This window comes from Lithohypha guttulata (genome assembly GCF_036872675.1).
Source record: "Lithohypha guttulata strain CCFEE 5908 chromosome Unknown scaffold_5, whole genome shotgun sequence".
NCBI classification, from domain to species: Eukaryota; Fungi; Ascomycota; class Eurotiomycetes; order Chaetothyriales; family Trichomeriaceae; genus Lithohypha; species Lithohypha guttulata.
In genome coordinates, this window is record NW_027042754.1 from 2371016 (window position 1) to 2384562 (window position 13547).

Sequence of the window (13547 nt, forward strand, 5' to 3'; positions counted from 1 at the left end):
CACGACGCAGGTCCTGCACGTTTGAGCGCACCCGAACCGGTGTTTCTGCATTACTAGTGCGCGGGACATGCCATGCAGGGACTTCCAGGCTAGCTTCTAGGCTCGATAAGCTTTTGTAGCCCTACATAGTAATTAATTGGAACGCGTTTCATACTGTCTAGAAACACTCTGTAAACTGGCGTTTGGCCACGGTCTGAGAATTGGAAGCATGGCAAGATACTTCTGATTCACCCTTTCGCATGAACGAGTCAAAGACGACTTTCAAGTCTGCGATCAACAGTCATCATTATGAGGCAGTGGTGCTATTGCATCGCTATGTCCATTAGACAGCTTCTTATGCTTTCCATCTCGATTCTGTTCCTGCGACTTTTGATGCCGAGTGGAGGAGCCAGTAAGCTGAGGCATAGCCGCGCGCACCTGCGCATCGTCTTCCTCGCTCCATTCCAGTGGCAGGACAGCGAAAAGAAGATACGAGGTATGTGTTTTCAGGTCAGATTCGCTGTGGTGGATGAGGCGTCCTTCATCCCAGTATACCTGCGCAGCACTATATTGTGTGCTACCCTGTGTATCCTTCTTAGCCTTCGCTGGCTGACTGCCCTGTGTTTGCTGTTCTCGGGCTCTTTCCTCCACCTGATGCAATCTTGCCAAAGCCTCATCCACATTTCCTGCCACTGGGTCTGCACCTCTCATGCCCTCATATCTGTACCCGATGTACTCGCGTTTCACCTCAATCCGTCTATGCTGGATTTCAACCATATCAATCTCTACCCAACCTTGCCTCCTCATCTCTGATATAGTTTTTTGTACTTGTTCAATACAAGGGCTGAAGGTACATATGTGTACCGGGCTGGTCGCGTCAAGAGCCGAAGGCTTATCAGCATCTTCCTCTCTCGTGAGGTGCTGCAGTGCCTCCCAAGGAGCAGGTAGATCGAGGAAAACAGCATTAGCTTTTGGCGACAAGTATTGTCCACTATCTGTGCTTAGCCAGAAACCGTCCTTGTAGACATCACGATGTGTTGCAGTCACGACTGCGTCTAGCTGGTGCTCGACCATTTCCTTTTTCACTTTTTGATGTCTATCGGCATGAAACTCGAACGTGAAAACCTTGCCCTTGGTTGGAATCTCTTTCCCGACGTCTGCAGACGCATTCTGTTCTACAACCCCTGCAAAAACAGCTCGAGCTGCTGCATGAGTAAAGCTTCCACTTCCACTACCAGCTTCAATTAGAGTTGAGCCAGGACGAGCACGTATCCTGTGCAAGATATAGCTATAGTCAGGTGTGTAGACGACTTGAGTCCGGTGGGGCAAGCTTGTCGTCCACGATTCTGGCGTTGGTTTCAAGACATGTATGAAGCCTGACGTTGCGGCAGTAGCTTGTTTCAATCCCGAAGTCTCAGCTTCGTCTGGTGGTGAGTCAGTGCTGATTGCATCGGCTTTGCGTTTCCGGTGTTGATTGCGGTCACCACGCCCTCGGGAACCTGTATCAACTTTACTGGCCAGAACCTGCGAACCCCAAGGTATGCCAATAAGCGTCGAATGGGGAAAAGAACCAAATCTCGTATTAGTGACTACTCCTTCAGCATAGCCTTTGTCTTCAGCCTTTGATACAATGGTTGAGAGCTGGACAGGTAACTGTTGATCACGGCTAAGATGAAGCAATGCAAGGTCACCTTGTCTCGTGGTCACACGAGAACCAAGAAAGGAAGATTGCATTTTCAGCGAGTACACTCCGAGGCCCTGTTAGAGCGACAGGGGACGAACGAGATTATGTGACAGCTTGTCGATAGCTATTCGTCCTTGGAATTGCACTCGAGAAAGGAAGAGGTAGTATAGCCAGCATTCGTCCTGTTTTGTGTTGATACGTGTGGCTGTCCCGGTGAACGATCTCTAACAGGCGACGTGATTGTTTGAGAAGCTAGACTTGGCATACAAAATGGGTGAGTATGTCAACAATATAACAAAACGAGTCTTTCTCATAGGTAAACTTTGCTTTCGCCATATTGATGCAGTGGCACGTTGGTTGTGGGTCAGATCGAGATGTTGCCTGTCGGCCTTACCGTCAACTACACGTCTGAAGTTTTCTTATTCTATAAGTGCTTGCTACCGTCTCAGTACTGGATACTCGCAGCACTGCACTTATCATCACTGTCCTTTGATGCCTATTCTGACCAAGGTAATGATACTATTAAGCGTTACAGCTCCTACTTCAGTGCTGCAAGGTACTGAAGCATATGGAGCACCAGCAAGTGCCACTTGTCGCGTGTACCATGACATCACGTTTGATGTCGTGTTGACCACTATGACGAATTGAACAGCGATCACCAAGTGCAAAGTAGAATACTCTTAAAGGTCGTGTGCCTGAGCTCCTTGACATTCTCGAGAAGCTGCTGCTTGAACCTCATTACACCACTAACCTTGCGAAATATACACGTTCAGAAACCTATCAGCAATCATCATGTCGGGACGAGATAGCGGAGGAGACATCTTAGACATGGCCAAAGAGGGCACAACTGTTCCAGAAGATAGTGCCGTGCCTAGACACATCAAATCGGTGCCTCGACCAGGTGAAGGCGCTGAAGACTCGGATCCAAACCAACTAGGAGCCAAGAACCTGGCAGATGCTGCCACGAATGCCACGGATATTCCACGAGTATGTTTGACCATACCATAGCCGCTCACCCAATAACTAACACGTAACAGAGTAACCAGGATACAGCCAGCTCTGAGATTGTGAGCGGCACAGGCGATGCTCTTCCTTCCCAGATCGACTCGAAACGTCTACACAACGTACCTGGCGGTGTTACACATGACCCTGAAGCTAAGGGGAGCACAAGATATACAGCACACCATGTAACACAGAATGACTTCGACAAAGGAGCAGGTGCTGGTTCAGCAGTTGACAGAGCCCCTGGTGATGAGAACTTGACCGATGCCGAAGCTGCCGACAAATTGGAGCGAAAAGAGGTTTAAGAAGGTCGCAGGTTAGAAACAAAGTATGCAGGTAGTCGAAAATAGACTGAAGAGCATTCACTTTCATGACCACTTCCGACATTCTTACAGTCTTCTTTCATGTTCAATTACGCTCTGGCAATCTTCAACCATTCAAATGTTCGACCACCAGCGTAGTTCCTCTCGTTTCCACAGAACCTGCATATGTCTGACTGAAAGACACTGTATCCTCGGTACTGTAGTACATCTTTCTATATGTGCTTGAGAGATATTCATCTCACAACGGAAAGTGTTACTAAATATTTTGAGAACTTCCAGGATCGACCTTCCATGTTGTGTTTCCGCAAATGCCTGCCGCATTCGGCATAGTAGTTCTAGGTTCCATACTCCATCAAAGACCGAAGCACTTCTCCGTCTCAAAATTTAGTCTGCATTACCTGTTTTCTGGACAGACCACATACGGCCTGCATCCGCGCAAGGGTGTTACGGCATTGTAGGATACCCTTGATGTGCAGAGAGTTTGTAAGGCGTGTGACGGAGATCAGCTATCGTTCGCCTGCTTCCCTGCAGATTTCCCCGCCCGTGTGTACTGATTTTCATACTTACTGCACTTGTAACAGCTGTCGGTCTACTGACTTCCTAGAAACACACATTCGCAGCACACCGAGTCGCGTCCAGCATGGCCTCTTTCTTCAGGTTGACATCCAGTCTGCGAGGCTTGACCAGACCCAATGTCACCAACCGAGTATCTGTACGGTCTCTCGCCTCTGCAACAGGGACCAAAAAAGCAGCAGTGGCAGCTCAGGTACAATACGAAGAGCCAAACGAGCCAGGGCCTTTCTTCGAACAAGAGCCGGCTGGCCCACGAGTTGCAACTGCGATACCAGGTCCGCGAAGCAAGGATGCTATCTCTGACCTCAATAGAGTCTTCGACACTCGCAGCTTGAACATGCTTACGAATTACAAACAGAGTTATGGAAACTACATTGCAGATCTAGATGGTAACGTCCTGCTAGATGTGTACGCTCAGATCGCTTCCATACCAATTGGCTACAACAATCCTGCACTTCAAGACGTTGCCCGTTCGGATGATATGATCTCAGCCATTATCAACAGACCAGCTCTCGGCAACTTTCCTCAAGCAGACTGGTCTGATATTCTCGAGACTGGTATTCTGAAAGTTGCGCCACGTGGGTTAAACCAGGTGTTCACAGCCATGGCAGGATCGGATGCGAACGAGACAGCCTACAAAGCAGCTTTCATGTGGAAGCGTCAACAAGAAAGAGGTGGTCCAGATGCTGAATTTACTCAAGATGAGATGAAGTCTGCCATGAACAATCTCGCTCCTGGTGCACCAAACTATTCCATCATGGCCTTCAAGACTGGCTTCCACGGTCGCCTGTTTGGCAGTCTGTCCACAACCCGCAGCAAGCCTATTCACAAACTCGACATTCCAGCTTTCGACTGGCCACAATGTTCCTTCCCCATGCTCAAGTACCCTCTTCACGAACATCAGGCCGAGAACGCAGCCGAGGAGAAGAGGTGCCTCGAGGAAGCGGAGCACATCATTAAGAATTACCATAATCCAGTCGCTGCAATTGTCATCGAACCAATCCAGTCCGAAGGCGGAGACAATCATGCGACACCAGCCTTTTTCCAAGGTCTACGCGAAATCACACAGCGCAATAACGTCCTCATGATCGTCGACGAAGTGCAGACTGGCGTGGGCGCTACTGGTAAATTTTGGGCTCACGACCACTGGAATTTGTCCACTCCACCTGACATGGTCACGTTCTCAAAGAAGGCACAGACAGCAGGTTACTATTTCGGAAATGCCGCTTTAAGACCAAACAAGCCGTATCGACAATTCAACACTTGGATGGGTGATCCAGCTCGAGCAATCCTCTTCAGAGCTATCATAAACGAGATTGAACGACTGAATTTGGTCGAGAACACCGCCGTCACTGGCGATTACCTCTTCGGTGGTCTTGAGCAGCTTCAGCAGCAGTATCCTGAGCAGTTCAAAAACCTGAGAGGTAAGAAACAGGGTACATTCATTGCTTGGGATCATCCACAGAGAGACCAGTTCCTACTCAGGGGCAAGAGTATGGGCATTAACATTGGTGGAAGCGGTGCTAGTGCTGTCAGATTGAGACCGATGTTGATTTTCCAGAAACACCATGCGGATATATTGCTTGACAGACTGAGCAAGATGGCTGCGGACATGCAGTAGCTGAGGACAGGAGACAGAAGGTTTTTTTATGCATGGCGTTTCTGCTAGGTAAGGTGCATGTGCTGGATGGTAATAGCTGAAAGGGCAAAAGTCTGGTGTTGCAATCAATAGTACTTTCTCTTTCAAGGTTTCATTTTCAAAGCGAGATTGTGAATTTTCTTCATGCAGAGAAGCATATGAGATATCTTCCAAGGACTTCTCAATAACCAGTACACCTTGCTTGCTGGATCTTTGTCTGAGCGTGTGTGGGCAGATAGTATTTCATTGCACGTTCATACCATCTTACGTGACTTTGTTTCTCTGGGGCAGTAAAGTGGTGTGACTAGATCACAGCAAAGATATGTCTGCAGTACCAGGTCTTTCAGAGACACAAATAAGTGCTCTTTTGTAGGTCCTCGTCCTTTGTTGCGCCAAAACTCCATCGCTAATCGAGAACCAATACCTTGACGGCCAAATAGGACCAACATGCAGTTCGAGTCGTTACTGTAGCATTCAGGAGCTGAAAGATTCTTGTAACGTTCACTCTTATTCCCTGGCTGATCGGTCTCCATCTGCTTCGCTACCGTCTCTCGGCACATATTGTATACCCTGATCTTCCAGCGCATCAATTACACCATCTGGTAATGTGCCACTAACCTTCGTCGCATACACAGCAGGGACATATTCCGAGAGTCGTAGCCATTTCGCGACCCACGAAGTCTTCGGATCGCCCATTGTTATGACGCCTTCGAACTGCTGCGACGTGCACTCAGCGATCGCTTCGGGGGAGTTTCGAAGTTGTAAGACCTCTTCGCAGTTTGGGCAGCCATTGCTCATGAATTGCTATGGTTGTGTCAGTTGCTGTACGTCTTCACAACCACTTCGGCTCATACCTTTTGAGATTGTACGATCGAGCAGACCATGCAGGCACGGGAATTGCGCGAGAAGGACATCCTCCCGGTCTTCTCGAACTCGGGTGGGTAGAAGGTGACTTTTAGGGCTGGCGTCTTGTTAGTTTTTGGTATGCAATTGTTTTTCTGGATGCGATCCTTACGAGAAGAGAACCAGAGTGGATGTCAATATGTACTAGTCGGCGCACGTGCGTTCGTTTGGGAACAAAGCGGAATGAGTACTGTGCTCTGATGTGGTCAATGCGTTTATAATATAGTAATATATTAAAATAACACGAGTAACAGTAGTTGGAGAGGGTCGAGCAGAAGACGACTCCACTTATGATCTACACGACGTATGCATGGCCAGTACGACTAGTCGCCGAAACTTTTGGAACGTCTTTTAGATTTGGATCCAGGCACGAGACCATAGAAGTGATGCGTTCGAGTTCATCGTCAGTTCTAATCCTGCTAAACATGTCCCAGTAACTTGAAAGTTCTGCTATTTTCGCCCTCTTTTCCAAGTACTCGAACCTCGATTTCAATATGGCCACAGATACGCTCAAGGTTGAGGCTACAGCCCTTAAGGACAAGGGCAACAAGGCGTTCAAGGAGCACGACTGGCCCACTGCCATTGATTTCTACACGAAAGCTATTGAAAAGGTTGGCACGGATCCAGCTTTCTACTCGAATCGAGCCCAAGCCAACATAAAACTGGAAGCATATGGCTACGCCATCGCTGATGCCACGAAAGCCCTCGAGCTAGACCCTGCCAACGTCAAGGCATACTGGAGGAGAGCAATTGCCAATACTGCAATCCTCAACTCGAAGGATGCAATGCGAGATTTCAAGATAGTGGTCAAGAAAGAGCCGAACAATAAGGATGCGAAGCTCAAGCTAGCCGAGTGCGAGAAATTGGTTAAGAGAATACAATTTCTGAAGGCTATCGAGGTTGGAGATCCTCCCTCTGCTTTCGAAGGTCTTGATATTGCCTCGATAGCTGTACCCGAAGATTACGACGGAGTACGACTGGGAGACAAAATGACCCAAGAGTTTATAGACGATATGATCACGCGCTTCAAGGATGGCAAGCAGTTACACAAGAAGTACGTCTACCAAATAGTCAAGGCCGTACGCGACATTGTATATGACGAGCCAACAATGGTCGAGATGGAGGTGGCTCAGAAGACGAAATTAACTGTATGTGGCGACACTCATGGACAATACTTCGACCTGCTGGAAATCTTCAGACTAAATGGCTATCCTTCCGAAGACCATGCATACCTCTTCAACGGTGATTTTGTGGACAGAGGATCATGGTCGACCGAGATTGCGCTCCTACTATACTCCTACAAATGGCTTAGGCCGAATTACTTCTTCCTGAATAGAGGTAATCACGAAACAGACGACATGAACAGAGTATATGGTTTCGAGGGCGAATGCAAAGCCAAATATAGCGAGCGAGTCTTCAAGATATTCTCAGAGTCCTTCTCAGCACTACCTCTGGCAACACTGATAGGAAAGAAATATTTGACATTACACGGTGGTCTATTTTCAGACGACAAAACGAGCTTGGATGACATAAGAAAGCTCAACAGACATCAGCAACGACAACCAGGTCAAGCAGGTCTCATGATGGAAATGTTATGGACGGATCCTCAGCAAGCTCCTGGTCGAGGCCCGAGTAAGCGTGGTGTTGGCTTACAGTTTGGTCCTGATGTGACCAAGAGGTTCTGTGAAAACAACGGCCTCGAAGCTGTTATTCGGTCTCATGGTACGTATTTTCCTTCTTCATGATCACGCCGTGAGCTAACACTTTCACAGAGGTGAGAATGGAGGGTTATGAGGTCGAGCACAATGGCAAGTGCATTACTGTCTTCTCGGCTCCCAAGTATTGTGATGCAACAGAGAACAAGGGCGCCTATATAAATATCGGACCTGAACTCAAGCTTGAGTACCACAAGTTTGATGCCGTGCCCCACCCAGATATCAAGCCTATGGTAAGCATACTCTCCCTACCCGCCTGGCGAAGACGCTAACATATGGACAGGCGTATGCTCAAAATTCCCTGATGCAGATGATGTAGAAACAGAAGTCGGGGCTAGACCCGAAACCGAATTGTTGGAAGCCTTGTTAGAAATAGACGGCAACAACCATGAAGTTTGCCTTGCAAGGGCTCAGATATCACGACAGAGACGATGAATACCCTGTGTCTACAATTTTGTGTGCATAGCGAACGGCTCGGAGTTTTGTATAACGCTTTCAAGATACACGATGGACTCTACTCGACTGCTGTTCACACTCTGCTGTGTCATTACGTCATGTTTCTGCAAATACGGAATCTTTATGATCAAAAGAGCCTGAAGTTTGAAAGTGTAAATCATGCAGATCAGGTTGACAAGAACATAGAGCCATCGCACGAATGAGATAAATAGCTTTCTGCATCAGATAGTATTCCTTCTCAATCTGGGCAGAAACACACTTACCGAAATCCACTATGAAAGTCCTCTTGACAGGTACATCAGGTAATCTAGGTTCTCGAGTCCTCCAATCCATCCTCGAACACGACCTAATCCCAACCTCCGACCTCATCATCTCAACCACTTCCCCCAACAAAGTCTCGACCCTAGCCAAACAGAAAAACATACCCATTGTCCAAGGTGACCTGACCCAACCAGAACAACTTCAAAGATCCTACGCAGATTCCGGGGCCGATATACTGTTCCTTGTCTCGTACCCATCACCAAGTGTTGAGCGTTGGCTTCACCACAAAACAGCCATCGAAGCCGCCAAGGCATCAGGATGCATCAAGCTAATCATCTATACAAGCTTGATGTTTGGCGGGAAGACAGGCATGCAAAGTGTGGCGGGTGTACAGCAGGCGCACATCAAGACTGTTGAGTACCTTGCAGAGTCCGGGATGGATTATGTTGTCCTACGACAAGGTATTTATGTGGAGAGCTGGTGGCTTTATGCCGGGTTCCAGCCGTATCCGATACCGAAGGACAATAGCGATGATATTGTTTTTGTCATTCCTGAGGATGGTCCAGTTGCATGGGTAACGTGGGATGATTTAGGTGAAGGTACGGCGAAAATCTTGGCGAAACTTGCAAAGGGCGACAAGGAATATGTTGGTAAGACGCTGAATTTGACGGGATCGAGAGCTACGACTATTACTCGTGTCGCGGAGCTGCTGGAGGAGAGGAGTGGAAGGAAGGTTGAGGTGAAGATCGTGGGTAAGGAGGAGGCGAAGAAGTTTCATTTGAAGGATGGAAAGAGGGAGGAGTGGTTGGTTGAAAGTTGGGTGGGGTGGTTCGATGGCTTAAAAATTGGCGAGTGTGAGGTTGTCGATCCGTTGCTTGGACAAATACTGGGGAGAAGTCCAAGAGGTATAGAAGAATGTGCTCGGGAGCTTTTCTTGCCTCAGGAAGCACAGACCAAGGCGTGGCATTAGGTAAATTGGGGCACTAGTACCATACGGCTCTTGAGCTATTGGACTTTGTCATTGAGCCCTTCCAGTATACTTGCCTGACTGTGCTCGACGTGGTACCAGCTCTCGTGAGTACCAAGGCCAGAGTGTACAAAGAAGCAAAACTGCTGCATCCTTCAGTTCACTAACGTGTAGGAAAATTGACCGATTCTGGCAGGTTGTTGTTGAATCCCGGAGGCTCGATGAGCTGCCGTCACACTTCTAAATACCAATAACATCACCGAGTACAAGAGGTCGCCTCACGATATCTGGTTGAGAATACCACCTGGTGACTTCGCTATGTCTCATCGATGGTCGGCGAGATCGTAAGTAGGACTGAATACTTGCATGCCCTAGTAGATGAGCGGGATCAGTGCAAACGATGGAGCCAGTAAACAGCCCGAGGAAATCCTTTGCCCCTGAATGTCTGCTTTCTGCACCTTTTATGGCCGGCGTGAGGCCTCTTCTTGTTGTGTGATGTACACGCCACGCGGCGTCTGATTTCTAACACGTTCCGATAGCCATAACGACTTGCGTGGCTTGGATTTCTTTCCCGACATGTCGTCCTGCGCATGCCTTCACTTACAAGTGCAATCCATTGCCGTTTGCGGAGTGACCTGTACCAATTCCTGTATTTGACTGAAGTTCTGCAAGCAACCTGACCGGCATACCCCTGCTGTTGGACTCTTCAGCCACATTGAGCAACTTCAGGAAGAAATCCTGCCTCAAGAATTGCATCAGATCGTCAGCCGGGTCAATCATATCAGAAACTGCATATCTTAGAAGACCTGCATAGGGTTGATTGCTCGTATCCCCTTTCATGTATATCTTCTCAACATCAGGCAGTGTGGAAGTAGTGATTTGAGCCCAATCGATCTCCACCGACCTAGAAATAAAGTCGAGCATTCTGCCCTGCGATATAGTGGCCTGTTTTAAACCCTTCTTTGTCGTCACGTCATGTCTTGATTTTGTGGTTAGAGTAGTCCATTCAAAGAGCAGACTGTACACTCCTGGATCTGAGAAGATCCTTCGCCAGAGCAACCCTTGGCCATATGCTTCGCCACTAGCTGCATGGGTAACTACAAAGGTGCTTGAGGAAGGACTGTCCACCTCTAGTAGAGCAATGAGGGTATCAAGTGACTTGTCTGATACCTCAGTACTCTCAGTCGATAGCCAGGTAGTAACAAGGACGCTCGTTAAAGAAGGACTGCAGGCGACAAATGCAGCACCACTTGGTAGGTCAGTAGCTTTACGCAGATAAGCAAGGATCAGTAGCTGTACAGGGACAGAAGGAGACTTCAGCCCTTCTTCCAGCTTCTGCGAAGTGATAGTAGTTTTGAGCTCATCAAAGGGTAATGAAAGGACAACCTGCTCCAGAAGCCGAGTTAGTGGTCTTGGATCCTGCTGCAGGATTTGCAAGGTCTCTTCGCCTGTTCTCAATGTCTCCCAGAGAGTTAGTGGTGGAGTATGCGAGTCGGCATTTCTTGATGCTCTGAGTAGCAGTTCTTCATTGAGATTGACAGATGGATTCTCCTTCACTTCTTTCAGATGTCGAAGAACGTTGGCAAAAAGGGCTGATCTATCTTCGACGACTTGGTCCATCCTGATCTGTAGTTCGCTGAGAGTTTCCTGGTATCAGCATCGTCCCATCGCGCAGAGCAGGTGTTCTGACGCTTTGTATATATATATGTGGGGACGCTCATATTCAAATTCAAGTCTGGTTCAGGCTGCTAGTGCTCACGTACTAGTGCGAATCGAGACGCGCTCGATCAACGCGCTGCTTGGTGCCTTGAAGCCTGAATGACGCCGCAGGCAAACATTCGGGATGAGAAAGTGCCTGAAGTGCTTCATATTGTCCTTGTGATCTTGCTAATCATTCCACTACTTTAGCACTGTGCCCCAATGCTTCTAGTACAGATCGATTCTATCCGGCGAATATGGCGACACCTCTCGTAGCAGTTCAAGCTCCGGAAAGCGGTCAGAGAGTGCAAGTCCATCCTCTGGTCTTACTTACTGCCTCCGACTTGATCACGAGGCATCGTGTAAGACAGCTTGAAGGTCCTGTAGCAGGTATCCTACTAGGTCAACAGTCGAAGGGACAGGTCTCTGCAGAGTACGCATTTACAGCTAAGATCAATAACGGCCTGCTTGACCAAACAGATGACTGGACCAACAAGCGCATTGAGCAGTGTAAATAGCAACAAATACGCTTCGAGATGCAGTGCTAACTGTTCCTCTAGACAAAGAAGTTCACAAGGATCCAGCCCTAGAAGTTGTGGGATGGTTCACACTTTGTCCCGAGAATGGACCCCTCCCAGAGCATGCAGTACTTCACAAGCAGTTAACGACACTCTATGCTGAGAATGGAATCCTGCTAGCGATACACCCTGAAGCTTTCAGACAGATTGAAGGTTCGAAAGCTAGACTCCCTATTTCGGTCTATGAAGGTCTTGCGGAGGGAGATCAGATAATGAGTGAAGGTGCGATGCAGGTGGATGGTTCAGAAGCAGCTGCTCTCAGGTTCAGACATGTGCCTTTTGTCATTGAGACCGATGAAACAGAGATGATAGCTATCAATTATGTTGCTAAAGGAGCTGGAAGTGCTACGGCAGTGTCAAGAGCGCAGCAAACAAAGTCCGAAGATAGTCAAGAACAGCAAGCATCAGGCAACAAGAATGTCACAGAAGAAGACAAAAAGACCCAACTGAGGGGACCTTCCTTGACACCAGAAGAGGAAGATCAGATCGCAGGTTTGACCACGAGACTCAACAGTATCAAAATGCTTCAAGAGAGGCTCCACTTGATGTCGAAGCTGGTTGAATTGATGCCCCCATCGTATCTCGCCGACCAGAACGTTGCTCTCTCTTCGACGAGTCCAAGTCCGGAGTACCTACCTCAGCTTCGAAATATACAAGCGCTACTCACTCGACTGTCACTCCTCAGCCCTACTGGTGGCGATGAAGCGACTTCACTGCAGCAGGCAGCGAAGGCACAAGCGAACGACGTCACAATGACCTCGATCCTATCGATTTTAGGTCAGGACGTACAAGGTCTAGCGGAGTTAGGTCGTAAGTTTGTGACGGTAGAACAACAGAAGAGCATAAGAACCAAGTCGAAGGGAGGAGTTGGTCAGGGTTCATACGGAGGTCTAGACGACTATGGTAGTCGAGCAGGTGGGCTTACTTCAGATTCCGGACTGTTGATGATGTGATTTTATGGCAGAAGACGGATAATGGATAGACCAGCAAGACTCTCTTTAGGCATAGCGATGGCGTTCTTGTGGTGGTCAAGCGACTGCCGTGTTGGTTGCAGATACAACATTGCTGGTAGAAAATGTATCCGAGCGACGCAGAACATGTATACAGACATAACCGTTGCTGTATCTTTCGGCGCTCCTGAATCTATTCGTAGCACAAGACTAAGCAAGCGGGCTGTTACCATTTCTGGTCTGGCTTATTGACAAGCGCCAATCATCGTTTCATGCAAGGGTTCGATCGAAAACTTCCTTATGCAGCCTGGGCGTGCAAATGAACCACTGTTTCATCTTGAGTCGTGAGATCTCCGAATCACGACGTTCGTCTTCGCTGTACGCGAAACTCGCTTATCACAACATGCGCCAAGGACTCGACTTCGCCAATGATTTCTTTGCAGCTACACAAGTGAGCCGCTTGTACCAAGTGGTCGTGACAGGTAAGCTTACGGATTTATCTATCACTAGTCGGATCACTCTAGTCAGCCACAGCCGCGAGAAGTCGGGCAAGGCTATTCCTTTTCGATATTGAGATCTTCTTTCTCTCTAGCACTTACAAAAGATCAGCAGCCACGGGTCTGGTACAGATTACGGAGTACCCGAACCAGGTCTTCGAGCTAGAGCACTCTCGCTTAACAGTAGTATTTCGTGCTAATCTGCTCCCTGAACAACCTGTACTCCCTCGAGTCAGTTTCATTCGGCTGGCCGAGATCTCTGTGTTCCTTTCCTTCTAGTCAGTTGTTTCTGTGAGACGCCAGTCACTTACCTCCTACTGAA

The 13547-nt window shown here is 48.2% G+C and overlaps 7 protein-coding genes across 7 annotated transcripts; 5 read left to right on the forward strand and 2 right to left on the reverse strand.

The window, feature by feature from the left end:
* Nucleotides 1–273: 273 nt before the first annotated feature.
* On the reverse strand, nt 274–1713 carry TRM61 (tRNA (adenine-N(1)-)-methyltransferase catalytic subunit trm61; the record flags this gene model as incomplete). The annotated part of the gene is made up of 1 exon (XM_064901675.1): nt 274–1713. One exon carries the CDS (start codon nt 1711–1713, stop codon nt 274–276), a length of 1440 nt encoding a protein of 479 aa, XP_064752751.1.
* Nucleotides 1714–2455: 742 nt separating this feature from the next.
* Nucleotides 2456–2970, forward strand: LTR64_007356 (uncharacterized protein; the record flags this gene model as incomplete). The annotated part of the gene is made up of 2 exons (XM_064901676.1): nt 2456–2650; nt 2701–2970. The coding sequence occupies 2 exons, from the start codon at nt 2456–2458 to the stop codon at nt 2968–2970; spliced, it is 465 nt and encodes a 154-aa protein (XP_064752752.1).
* A 658-nt stretch (nt 2971–3628) lies between these two features.
* Nucleotides 3629–5182, forward strand: UGA1_2 (4-aminobutyrate transaminase; the record flags this gene model as incomplete). The annotated part of the gene is made up of 1 exon (XM_064901677.1): nt 3629–5182. One exon carries the CDS (start codon nt 3629–3631, stop codon nt 5180–5182), a length of 1554 nt encoding a protein of 517 aa, XP_064752753.1.
* Nucleotides 5183–6597: 1415 nt separating this feature from the next.
* Nucleotides 6598–8137, forward strand: PPT1 (Palmitoyl-protein thioesterase 1; the record flags this gene model as incomplete). The annotated part of the gene is made up of 3 exons (XM_064901678.1): nt 6598–7825; nt 7876–8051; nt 8102–8137. 3 exons carry the CDS (start codon nt 6598–6600, stop codon nt 8135–8137), a joined length of 1440 nt encoding a protein of 479 aa, XP_064752754.1.
* A 411-nt stretch (nt 8138–8548) lies between these two features.
* Nucleotides 8549–9505, forward strand: LTR64_007359 (uncharacterized protein; the record flags this gene model as incomplete). Its single annotated transcript, XM_064901679.1, has 1 exon — nt 8549–9505. One exon carries the CDS (start codon nt 8549–8551, stop codon nt 9503–9505), a length of 957 nt encoding a protein of 318 aa, XP_064752755.1.
* A 597-nt stretch (nt 9506–10102) lies between these two features.
* LTR64_007360 (uncharacterized protein) lies at nt 10103–11122 on the reverse strand (the record flags this gene model as incomplete). The annotated part of the gene is made up of 1 exon (XM_064901680.1): nt 10103–11122. The coding sequence occupies one exon, from the start codon at nt 11120–11122 to the stop codon at nt 10103–10105; it is 1020 nt and encodes a 339-aa protein (XP_064752756.1).
* A 335-nt stretch (nt 11123–11457) lies between these two features.
* On the forward strand, nt 11458–12731 carry LTR64_007361 (uncharacterized protein; the record flags this gene model as incomplete). The annotated part of the gene is made up of 2 exons (XM_064901681.1): nt 11458–11710; nt 11761–12731. The coding sequence occupies 2 exons, from the start codon at nt 11458–11460 to the stop codon at nt 12729–12731; spliced, it is 1224 nt and encodes a 407-aa protein (XP_064752757.1).
* Nucleotides 12732–13547: the final 816 nt, after the last annotated feature.